The 13,036-nt window shown below is 44.1% G+C and overlaps 1 protein-coding gene across 1 annotated transcript in view; it reads right to left on the reverse strand.

The window, feature by feature from the left end:
* Positions 1-2,556: 2,556 nt before the first annotated feature.
* BANF2 (BANF family member 2) overlaps positions 2,557-13,036 on the reverse strand; it is a 45,787-nt gene continuing 35,307 nt past the window's right edge. The window contains exon 4 of the mRNA XM_036892287.2: positions 2,557-2,725. Within this exon, the coding sequence (XP_036748182.2) occupies positions 2,579-2,725 (147 nt within the window). The 3' untranslated portion in view covers positions 2,557-2,578. The remainder of the gene's footprint in view (positions 2,726-13,036) is intronic.

The following is a 13,036-nucleotide window of genomic DNA, read 5'->3' on the forward strand; positions in this document are numbered from 1 at the left end:
TAAAGGGATGTATTTCAGTAATTTATAGGTGTGTGGAAAGACTGAGGGACAGAGCTCCTTCCCTCTTTCCTTTCTCTAGAGCCAACCAGCTCTTGTCTTAGAAAAAGGGCGACTTCTAAATACCATAACTATTTCAGTAGAGAATTAATCAAACAGTGGCCTGTGCAGGAGGGAGCAAGGGAAAGGCTCCGGATGGTTAGGACTTGAGATCTTAGGAGATGGAGCTATTTAAATCATTGGCCAACCAGTTGGCTCATCCGGAACTCTTCTCTTTGGCCTCTCCTTGGGAAGAGCTAGAGAAGCAGAGCTAAAAACAGGTAAACAGACCCCAGCAAAAATATCCCAATCATATTTTGAACTTACGAAATAGAACATCTGTGAGGCATTCAGGGAAAAAGAAATTATGAACTTAATTGATGGCTGTCGTCTTGATTAATGCTGTCACCAAATATGTCCACTTCTTTTAAATTCAGAAGAGTCTTTGCCTTGGGAGTTAGGTATGACCACATGACTTGCTTTGACCAAGAAATGTGAATATAAGTGGAATGTATCACTCTGGAAAGACACTTTGGAAGACAGTGATTCACCATGGCTCCATCCCATTTTGGTGGTACTCACAAAGCATGTATTGAAAGGAAATCTCCATCTACCTAGTTCTCATAGTGCTTACAACAGACAGAATTCTCTTGATCACAGATACTGGACATACAGCATGAGAGAGAAATCAATCTTTATTGGTTAAATCATTGAGATTTTGGGGTTGTTTGTTACAGCAGCATAGTCTGGCCTATTCTGACTAATAGGCCAACTCAACAAAAAAAGAGATATATCAAAATAAAGAACTCAGGAATGACAAAGCTGTGATTTTAAAAATAATGATACTAACAACGCTTGATGATAAGCTCTTAAATAAACAACTAAGACTAACTTCTCTTAACTGTTTTCCCCATATTATTTTTTAAACTCAGAAGAAATTGATTTAGAATTACTGTATCTAGTGATGAAAAAAATTAAGTGAAGTGTAGCAATTCTTTCAGCTTCAGTTTTTTTCTTCTGTTAAAATGAAATTTTAACACTTTTGTCTTAGGTTGGGTTCTTTCAGAAGCAGACTGAGGCTAAAATTTGAATATTTCACCCCAGGAGACCCTGTTAGGAAAGCAAGACAGGAAAGGGAAGAAGCAAATGTCAGGGTCATTAAAGAGCAGAGGAGTGCTTGTGAGCAGCTGGGCTCAACCCCACTAGGAAGCTGGTGTTGCCTGCCTCAGAGATGTCCCACTCAAAGGGCAAGGAAGCTGGGGCATTTAACCATCAGCTCCCACTGAGGGTTTTCCTGGCATTAACTCCCTAGCACCTCTACCCTTCCCTGTTCATGGGTTGGTTCCACCCCCATAGCCACAGAACCCCTCAGGCAGAGGGTCCTAGGTGCTTGCTGAGGGAAGTTACTGGACTCTACTAGAACAGTGAATGCCCACAAAATATGGGCTGGGTGCCAACAACATATCCTAAAACTTTCTTAGGTTAAAAAGCCAGTAAAATGGATTCACGTCAACTGAATTATGCTGAGTGAAAGAAGCCAGTCTCAAAAGGCTACATACTGTGGGATTCCATTTATGTGGCTCTCTGGAAAAGTCAAAACTGTAAGGACAGAAAACAGATCATTGGTTGCTAAGGACTGGGCAGGGGCACAGGGATGACTAGGAGACTCTTTGAGGTGATGAGAATGCTTTTCATGTGATTGTGGTGGTGGTTACAGGACAATGCATTTGTCAAAGTTCATAGAACTGCACAACTAAAAGGGCAAGTTTTACTGTGAATTATACCTCAAAAACCTGATTGTGGGGCTCTTAAAAATACATCTGCATATTATTTGCTATTTCAAGAAACTTTAATTCTCCTCCCTTGAGGACTTAGTGACTTGCTTCTAAAAATAGAACAAGGCAGAAGTGATGTTGTATGAGTTAAAAACTAGGTCATACAAAGCACTGGGGTTCCTGCTAGTGCTCTCACTCCGTCTTGGATCACCTGCTTTGGGGGAAGCCAGATGCCATGTTATGAGCAGCTGAGGCCTTTAGCCAACAGCTGTGTGAATGAGCCATCTTAGCAGAGGGTCCTCCACCCCCAGGCAGATGACTGCTCCCTGGCTCATAGTTTGCAAGCTCACAGAAGATCCTGAGACAGAACCACCCAGGTAAGCAGCTTTCAGCTCCTGACCCTCAGAAACTATACTAGAGAAAATTATTGTTGGTGTTAAGCTGCTACATTTTGGGTTCATTTGTTATGCAGCAATAAATAACTAATACACTGACTTAAAATTTAACTCCCATTTTAAAATAAAATTGTTCTTGTATCTAAACTTATGTTACAAGATATCTGACATTATGGTTGCATAAGATGAATGATAGCTGTTCCTAGGTGGTCACTTTGGGGTCATTTTTCCTGTGTGTGTCCTTTCTTATATTCTTGAATTACTTTTTACAAAGAACATTATAAAAGTTAAAAGCAAAAATAATGACTCTGAACCCAGGTCTTGGTATTGAATGCGGCATTTACCCAGGCAGCAGATCAAGGAGGCACGTGTTTATAGGAAGCAAGAACACCACTCCTTCAGACACTTAGAACTCTCCTGGGCTTCATACTCATTGGCACCACAACAACAAATGAGCCACTTCTGAAACTCGGCTTCATTCTTGTGCATCAGAAGGAATTGTCCCAACAGGGTGTAGGCCTGTGGGGAGGGAGCAAGGCAGGGAGGAAAATGGAAAAGGTTATAATAAACTGGCTCAGGTGTGCTCTTCCTCCCCAACACCAGGGCTCCTGTGAAAATCAAAAGAGGCGGTGACAGTCTGATTAGAGGGAGAATGGCAGTCACTGAAACCGTGACCTCAAAATGATGGGGATTCCAGGACAGGCCTTTGGAGAGATGTAAGGCCAGGTTAAATGCACTTCTCTCAGGACTGCTTTGGGGGCTGTCTGGTCTGGGGTGAACCAGAACCTGTCCTTCTCAACTTCAGTGAGTACACTGATTACCTGGGATCTCATTAAGAGGCAGGATCTGACTCAGTCTGGGGTGGGCCTGAGAGTGTGCATTTCTAACACGCTGCTGGCTAATGCCAGCCCAGGACATTCTGAGTAGCAAGAGCTTAGTGTACCTCTAATATTCCCTTTCAGCCTCTGATCTAGCAGTTCTCTCATTAATATACACATGCATGCACACACACAGGAGGCATTAGAGATGCTCCGCACCCTACAGTTTCTCAATTGCTCGAGCACGGAGGAGTTTCTAACCCTTGGCACTGTTGCCATTCTGGATAATTCTGTGTTGGAGGAGGGAGGGGCCTTCCTGTGCATTGTAGGACATTTAGCATCATCCCTGGCTTCTATCCACTAGATGCCAGTAGCACCTCCCAAGCCTCCCAACTGCGACCATCTTGACCATCTATAGATATTGCCAGATGTTCCCCCAGGGCCAGCATCTGTCTCCATCAAGAACTACTGCGCAAGGGACTTGCAGATGAAGGGTATCTTAGCACCAGTTTGTTTCTGCAAACCAGTTGTGTGAACTCAGGCTGTTCACTTAACCTGAAGTGAGAACCCACAGATCCTGCCTCCCTTTCTGCATCATCTGGAGGCACTCAATATGCCTGCCACACTCTGAAAATTGAATTAAGTGAATTCAGTGTGAGAACGTTAGAAAAATGCAAATTCGTTTTTTGTCCTGGGACATGTAGCCCTGTGGGAGGAGTTACACCTTGCCCATTATTCCCTGGTGAAGAGACTTTGGGGATAAAAAAGACACATAGAATAAGTATCAAGTACACTGTGATTTGTGGTGCTATGGCATTCTCTGGTTTTCTACTTGCCCTGCAGGGTTTCATTTACCTCTTACTATTTTAACACACTATTATTGACAAGGAGCATGAGACCACATGGAGAAAGGGACATCCAAGACCATATGGCCATAGATTGCCTGAGCCGCTAAAGGGTGATGCCTGGACATTTCAGGTCACATTAAATGTCCATCTCTCAGGGCTGGTTTGTGGCTCTCCTGCCCAGAACAATGAGAACCAGTGTCCAGGCCTTGAGTTCTGGGCCCTCTCCAGGAAACCCTGCTGGCATCTGTTTACTTTCAGTTAAACAAGGCAAACTTCATCTTAACCAAAGGGAACATATTTTTTAAAAGAGAAATTAAATCAAAGCTGAATCCCAGTTGTCAAATGTACCCAAGTGTTGGCGTTTGGGATTTTTTATTTTTAGTCATGGTCTAGCTGTTGAAAGGAGACAAAAGCCGGGATTTCATGGGCATTTTAAACTGCTACTTTCTAAAAAAGCAGTCTAGTTGCCTGGAATGATCTTATTTGCCCTTATCAGTATCTTTGTCTTTTCGGGGGTGATTTTACTGAGACAGGTTTTTAGCTCAATGTTTAAAAAATGAGCATTTATTGCATGTGAATTGAGCCATTGCTGCAGTAGGTTTAGGGGTGCGGGAATAAGTGTGACAGGGGCAAGGAACACAGGAATTTGTCCAATGATAGACAACAGTAATGAGAGTAATAAAAAAAATAATTAATAATAATACTAACAGTAATAATAGAAAATGGTCCTTTGGAGTACCTTTGGAAAAATAGAAAATGAGTTCCAGACCCCTGACACTTTTTAATCTATCTGATCCTCCCATGGACCCTGCACCCATCTCCAGATGGAATCCACAAGGCTGACTGTCTTGCTCAGCCCCAACCTGGCACACCCTGAGCGTCTGCAGTCTGGCCTGGCACTTGCGGCATCCTCTGCCATTGTGGAGGCCTGGTTGCTGGCGTCAGCAGGCTGGGTAATGGGAGCCTCCATGTCTGCACCAGGCTCAGCTGCCAGGAAGCCGGGGAATGCTGTGTTGCACAGAACCAGAGGCAACCTTTCCAGGAATGCTGCAGAGAAGGGGCCTTGTCTGGCTGCCTCGGGAGCCAAGTTGCAATCTGATGCCCCTGTCTCCACTTTCTCTCTGGTCTCACCCTGTCACCTTCCAGCAGCGGGGAGGGGAAGCCAGCTTGCGTCAGCCTGCTCCCAAGGGAAGCTAGTGTTGTGGGCTCCCACTGGGGTCATGCACAAGCTGGCCTCATAGCGAGTCCCTACCTAGCTAAGGAGAAGAGAAAATGCCCCTCGGCCTCCTGGTTGGGAGCATGACAAAGAGACACAGAAAGGCTGTGCAGATGTTCCCACCCTTCCACTGCCTTGGGCAGTGGTCCCACTGAAGCCTGGCATGTTCTTGCCTGCTTGCGGCAGCCTTTGTCTACATGGCAGGATGGTGGCTCAAGGGCAGACTCCCCTCAGTGACAAGCCCAAGCAGTGGGGCTTCTTACCAGGGAGTTGCCCCAAGCAGGTCTTGACCAGCTCCTTGCTGAACAATAGCAATTTGCATCTGCCTGAGGGTTGGGTTCCCTTGTTTGTGACCCAGTCGCACAGGCCCCATGCTGGGAGGGCCCCCACTTGGTTTAATGCTCTGCCATCATCTTGAAGTTCTTAATAAATATGAACAAGTGGCCTTACATCTTCATTTTGTACTGGTAACTGGTCCTAGTCTTCCCTAATAAAAATTTTTTCCTCGCTATGACACTGGACCTTTTCAAACAGCTACATAGTCTCAGCCCTCTCATTCTCAAGCTCCTACATTCCCTCTGCCAAAGTTCTCAGCCCTTCAGCGCCTGCACTGAACTCATTTTACATTGCTACAACTTTGCTGTGTGATGAACAATTCTTTTTCTCTAACCAGATGCTGACTCTTCAGTCCTCATGGCCACTGACAGCCAAAAACTATCTCATAAATTCACTATCTCTGTCATTTCTGGTTTAAAACTCCTTGTCTTTAGTGTAAATGCTCAATCCAGTGCAGAGCCTACCTCCATTCTCTTTCCTGTCTCCCTGGGACACACTTAATTCTAATAAATTATTAATTTAACTGAGCATCCTACATTTTATCTAGCAACCCTATGCAAGGTAACCCTAAGCTGATGTGACTGGCTCCCTGCAGGGCCCAGATGTCAGGCAATGGGGTCCATTGCCTTACTGCTCACCCCAGAGCCTGTCTGCCCAGATTCAAATTTCATCTTTCTCACCTCGAGTGATTTTGAGCATGTCACATGGCTGTTCTGTGTCTCAGTTTCCCCATTAGTAAAATGGAGGTGAAATAGCTTACCTCATGGGATTTTTTTAGATTAAATGAAATAAATACATGTAATACACTTAGCACAGTGCTTGACATGTAGTAAACATCATGTGTAAATTCTGCTATTAGGAGAGGCTCAGGAAACCGGGGAGTACCCAGAACTCAGACTCCCCTCTGATCTTTCAAGTACCCTTGAGGAGGAAGATTTAGGCTCAGAGATATGACTTTATAGTGTCTTCAAAGAGCATTGAGCCAAACTGGGTTCTCTGGGATGTTAAACTTATGTCTGCATTGTTGGAATAACCCTTCAATTAAGCACCCAGCCCATAGAGAACTGCCTGACATCTCTGAATTTCTTGAGTGCCTGGAAATTCACTCAGGTCCAGGCAGGCTTTCCACAGGGTGAGGAGTAGTACAAAGAACATAGAACAATCCTCTGCCTCAGAGGAGATGTGGGAGAAAACCAAAGGCAAGCTGTACCTCTACTATAATGAGTGTGGGTTCTTGGGCCATGTGAGGAGAAAAGAGTCAAGAGTACAGACATCACAGCCAGAGGGGTCCCACTGAATACTCAGTACTCAGAAATAGGAGCCAGTTAGGCTGGGGTGGTGGGCAGAAGGAAGACTTACTTCCCAGAGGAGGTGGACTGTGAATGAGGTCTTGAAGGAGATAAAAGTCCTTTTCAAGAGAAGCCCCAGGTCTGCAGAATGGTGGTCCCATATGTGTCTGTGGTTCATGGACGGTCTGGCTTGAGTACGGGAGTGGGTAGGGGTGGAGAGCTGGGCTGAAGAATATAAGTCAGAGCTAGAGTCAGGCTGTGAAAAGCCTGGAGTGTCTTGTGTACCGTGTATTTCCTCTTCTCGGTAATTCCTTTCTTCCTTGCAGCTTTTTGTTCGTTAAGTCTAGACCAGCACTGTCTAGAAGAATCTAATGTGAGCCAGCCACATATGTAATTTTTAGTTTTCTAGCAGCCATAGCAAAAGGGGGAATGAAACAAATGAACTTAGTTCTAATAATTTTTTATATTCCTTCATATTTCTAAAATATTATTTCAACATTATTATTAAATATCATTACAAATTGTTGATGAGATACTTTACATTCTTTTTTGGGGGTACTAAGTCTTTAAAATTGAAGGGTGTATTTTATGTTTATAGCACATCTCAATTCAGACATGTGCTCAATGGGTATAAATGGCCAGTCGCCACCATATTGGACAGCAGAAATCTAGAACCTCAGGCCACAGCTGACTACCCAGGAGAAGGGCAGACATGAAATAAACTAGAAAGAATGCAAACAGATTTTTTACTTTTGAGCTCCTGAAGAGATCTGGGGGAATCCATACTGGAATCAAGAAAGCCATGACTGAAACCAGGAGCCAGAGAATAGTTCATGCCACAGCCAAAGCTCAGGAAGAGTGCAGGGGGGTGAAAGTGCAATCTCCTCCAGCTCCCCATGCCTTCCCCTGGAGAAGAGGTGAAAGTCTGACCTCTAAGCCTGCCTCCATTCAGCCTCAACCCTAACGAGGCAACAGAGGCATGGAGATACATTGCAGGGGGGCACAGCACCCGGGTGTCTCAGGAGACTGCCGATGGACAAGAGAGGAGCCCAAGCAAGTGGGGTTGAGGGCAGCCTAACATATCTGCATGCCAACAGGCCCTCAGAATGGGTGCAGAAAGAGCAGCACCCCAGGGACACAGCCAAAAGAGCTGTCCCAAGTGAGGGTAGAACCAGAGGCAGTGCTTGCTCACAGAGAAGCAGCCCTGGTTGAAATCCAGGTCTGGGGATGGGGGGCAGTTCCACCTCAGCAAAGACAGAGGATGGCATGAGGCCTGGAAAGATGTCCCTCCCTAGGTCTTCTGCAGGCAGGGTATGAAAATCCAGAAGCTCAAAGGATCTTAGAGCTGTGAAAATACTCTGTGTGATGCTATAATGGTGGATATGTGCCATTACATATTTGTCCAAACCCATAGTATGTACAACAACACCAAGAGTGACCATAATGTGAACTGTGGATTCTGGGTGATTGTGATGTGTCAATGTAGATTCTTTGATTATAACAAATATACCATCTGGCGGGGGATGTTGATAATGATGAAGGGTGTGCATGTATTGGAGCAGGTGGTATATGGAATATCTCTGCACCTTCTGTACAATTTTGCTCTGAACCTAAAATTGCTCTAAAAATAAAGTCTATTAAAAAGATGTAGAAGCCTACATTTTTGTTTGCTGAATCTGAAACCCCTGCCCTGCCAGGGCCTGCCTGCTGCAGAGGCTCTTACTGCTCGCCCTTCCTAAGGACAATCCTCACCCAGAAGCTCATGCTCATTTGCAGGTGCCACACCACAGTTTCTCCCTAGATCCTCTTACAGGCATTGCCAGGCTCCAGGCCCTCATATGGGGTCTCACCACCAAATCTCAGTGTAAGCCCCCTCTGTGCTGGGGTAAGCATGGAGCCTTGGATCTTCTTGTGTGGTTTGTGATGATATAACCCTGGCTATTCTCAGCCTCACTGGGAACCTCAGTCAAGGCACTAACTCCCCAGAGCCTCTGTCTCCTCATTTGTAAAGTATAGATGACAACCCCCATCTCATTCACAGGTGGGTGAGGGGCTTAAAGCAAAGGAGAACAGTGTCAGTGCCTGGAATTAGTGACTCTAGGGATAAGAAGGACCTAGAAGTGGAGGGCTAGTCACAGAGCTAGGCAGAAGGTCATGAACACAAGAGGAGCACATCTCCAGAGGCCTGGCCACACTCAGGCACAGTTTCTTCTACCTACAGTCCTGCCTGTGTAGCAAGTTCTCAGAGACCTGAAAATTTCCCACAATTCATTCATTCCTTTATCTTAAACATGCCTGTCATCCCACCTATAATCCTCATTTTAAAGACACAGGCTGGAAAAGGCAAACTGTAGGGACAGAAAAGAAACCAGCAGTTTGCCAGGGGTAGAGAGAGGGGAATATGAGCATTCTGGAATGATGGGATTATTCTATGTCCTGATTATGGTGGCAGCTACATGGCTGCATGCATTTGTCAAAATTTGTAGAACTGGGGAGCCAAGACGGTGGCATGAGTAGGGCAGCAGAAATCTCCTCCCAAAACCGTATATATTTTTGAAAATACAACAAATACAACTATTCCTAAAAGAGAGGCCAGAAGATACAGTACAACAGTCAGGCTAGATCTACATCTGCGAGAACTCACCACCTCACAAAGGGGGTAAGACACAAGCCGTAACCTGGCGGGGCCTGAGCATGCCCCCCAGCCCAGCTCCCTGGCGGGAGGAGAGGAGTTGGAACTGGGAGGGAGTGGGAGTCCAGGACTGCTTAACACCCAGCCCTAGTCATCCGCTCCGGGAGCGCAGACACACAGTGCATGCATGCCTGGATATTAGGGAAATGAAACAGTAAAATCTGGGAGCAGGTCCCCACAGCTGGTGCCTCTGGGACAAAAGAAAAGCAAGAGCTTTTTGAAAGTGTTAAAGGGACAGGAACTCCACAGCTGGACAGAAGCATCCCGGCACACTCAGCCCAGCAGCTGGGAATCCCAGGGAACTCCAGGCGCCCCAGTCCTCTGGGCGGCAACACAGCTCTGAAGCCCCTCATGGTGATAAACAGCCTCCTGTCCATTCCCCCTCTGGCGTGGCCCTGCCATAGCAGGGGAGCATCCTGGGAGTGGCCATGCCCACAGCAGCTGCCCAGAGCCTCCTCCACAGCCACCCGGGTCAGACTCAGAGGCCCCGTTGGTGCGTGGCAGCCCAGCACAGACAGAGGAAGCTGGAACAGGGCATGAAATGTTGCCATTCTCACAGGAGAGCACACCTGGCATGCCTGCCTCTCCCCACAAGGCCCTGGGCTGCACCGATGGCTGTCCTTCCCACGGCAGCTCAGGAAATAAAACCGGAAGCTGCTCCCCTTGTACGGATAACCAGCACAGACAGCAGAGAAGGGCAAGGCACAGGAAGGGACATTGTTCTCCCAGCTAACACATGCACCAACTGCCTACGACTATCTCTATCAACATGAAAAGGCAGAAGAATTTGATCCAGTCCCGAATTACCCAGACAAACCCTGGGGAGATAGATTTAACCAATCTTCCTGAAAAAGAATTTAAAATAAAGGTCATAACCATGCTGATGGACCGGCAGAGAAATATGCAAGAGTTAAAGGATCAAGTTAGGAAGGAGAATACAGAAATAAAACAATCTCTGGAAGGACTTAAGAGTAGACTGGATGAGGTGCAAGAAGCTGTTAATGGAATAGAAATCATAGAACAGGAACACAGAGAAGCTGAGGCAGAGAGAGATAAAAGGATCTCCAGGAATGAAACAATATTAAGAGAAATGTGTGACCAATCCAAACAGAACAATATTCATATTATAGGGGTACCAGAAGAAGAAGAGAGAGAGAGAAAAAGGACAGAAAGAACCTTGAAGAAATAGTTGCTGAAAACTTCCCCAAACTGGGGGAGGAAATAGTCTCTCAGACTATGGAAGTACACAGAACTCCCAACAGAAGGGACCCAAGGAGGACAACACCAAGACACATAATAATTAAAATGGCAAAGATCAAGCACAAGGACAAGAACAGAGTATTAAAGGCAGCCAGAGAGAGAGAAAAGGTCATTTACAAAGGAAAACCCATCAGGCTATCATCAGACTTCTCAACAGAAACCTTACAGGCCAGAAGAGAATGGAATGATATATTTAATGCAATGAAACAGAAGGGCCTTGAACCAAGAATACCGTATCCAGCACAATTATCATTTAAATATGAAGGAGGAATGAAACAATTCCCAGACAAGCAAAAGTTGAAGGGATTTGCCTCCCACAAACCACCTCTACAGGGTATTTTAGAGGGACTGCTCAAATGGGAGTACTCCTAAGGCTAAATAGATGTCAACAGAGAAAATAAAATCACAAAAAAGAAAGTAGACCAACCAAATACTAACTAAAGGCAAAAAATAAAATCAACTACTCACAAAAGCAGTCAAAGGAAACACAAAGGAGTACAGAATAAAACACCTAACATATAAAGAATGGAGGAGGAGGAATAAGAAGGGAGAGAAATAAAGAATCATCAGAGTGTGATAAAATAGCTTAATAAGCGAGTTAACTTAGGCAGTTGGATAGTAAAGAAGCTACCCTTGAACCTTTGGTAACCACGAACCTAAAGCCTGCAATGGCAATAAGTACATATCTTTCAATAATCACCCTAAATGTTAATGGACTGAACACACCAATCAAAAGACACAGAGTAATAGAATGGATAAAAAACCAAGACCCATCTATATGCTGCTTACCAGAGACTTACCTCAAACCCAAAGACATGCACAGACTAAAAGTCAAGGGATGGAAAAAGATATTTCATGCAAACAATAGGGAGAAAAAAGCAGTTGTTGCAGTACTAGTATCAGACAAAATAGACTTCAAAACAAAGAAAATAACAAGAGATAAAGAAGGACATTACATAATGATAGAGAGATCAGTCCAACAAGAGGATATAATCATTATAAATATATATGCACCCAATACAGGAGCACCAACATATGTGAAACAAATACAAACAGAATTAAAGGAGGAAATGGAATGCAACTTCTAGTCTCCTAGAAATTCATTTTAGGAGACTTCAACACACCACTCACTCCAAAGGACAGATCCACCAGACAGAAAATAAGGAGGGCCACAGAGGCACTGAACAACACACTAGAACAGATGGACCTAAGAGACATCTACAGAACTCTACACCCAAAAGCAGCAGGATACACATTCTTCTCAAGTGCACATGGAGCATTATCCAGAATAGACCACATACTAGGCCACAAAAAGAGCCTCAGTAATTTCAAAAAGATTGAAATTCTACCAACTAACTTCTCAGACCACAAAAACTAGTAATATACTGTACAAAGAAAACAAAAAGGCTCACAAACACATGGAAGCTTAACAACATGCTCATAAATAATTAATGGATCAATGACCAAATTAAAATAGAGATCAAGCAATATATGGAGACAAATGACAACAACAACACAAAGCCGCAACTTCTGTGGGATGCAGCAAAGGCAGTTCTAAGAGGAAAGTATATAGCAACCCAGGCCTATTTAAAGAAGGAAGAATAATCCCAAATGAACAGTCTAAATTCACAATTATTGAAATTGGAAAAAGAAGAACAAATGAGGCCCAAAGTCAGCAGAAGGAGAGACATAATAAAGATCAGAGAAGAAATAAATAAAATTGAGAATAATAAAACAATAGAAAAAATTAATGAAACCAAGAGCTGGTTCTTTGAGAAAATAAACAAAATAGATAAACCCTTAGCCAGACTTATTAAGAGAAAAAGAAAATCTACACACATTAACAGAATCAGAAATGAGAAAGGAAATATCATGACAGACCCCACAGAAATACAAAGAATTATTAGAGAATACTATGAGAATCTATGTACTAACAAGCTGGAAAACCTAGAAGAAATGGACAACTTCCTAGAAAAATTCAACCTTCCAAGACTGACCAAGGAAGAAACACAAAATCTAAACAGACCAATTACCAGCAAAGAAAATGAATCAGTAATCAAAAAACTACCCAAGAGCAAAACCCCCGGGCCAGATGGATTGACCTCAGAATTTTATCAGACATACAGAGAAGACATAATGCCCATTCTCCTTAAAGTTTTCCAAAAAATAGAAGAGGAGGGAATACTCCCAAACTCATTCTACGAAGCCAGCATCACTCTAATACCAAAACCAGGCAAAGACCCCACCAAAAAAGAAAATTACAGACCAATATCCCTGATGAACATAGATGAAAAAATACCCAACAAAATATTAGCAAACCGAATTCAAAAATACGTCAAGAGGATCATACACCATGACCAAGTGGGATTCA

Source organism: Manis pentadactyla, chromosome 5, assembly GCF_030020395.1.
Source record: "Manis pentadactyla isolate mManPen7 chromosome 5, mManPen7.hap1, whole genome shotgun sequence".
Taxonomy (NCBI): Eukaryota; Metazoa; Chordata; class Mammalia; order Pholidota; family Manidae; genus Manis; species Manis pentadactyla.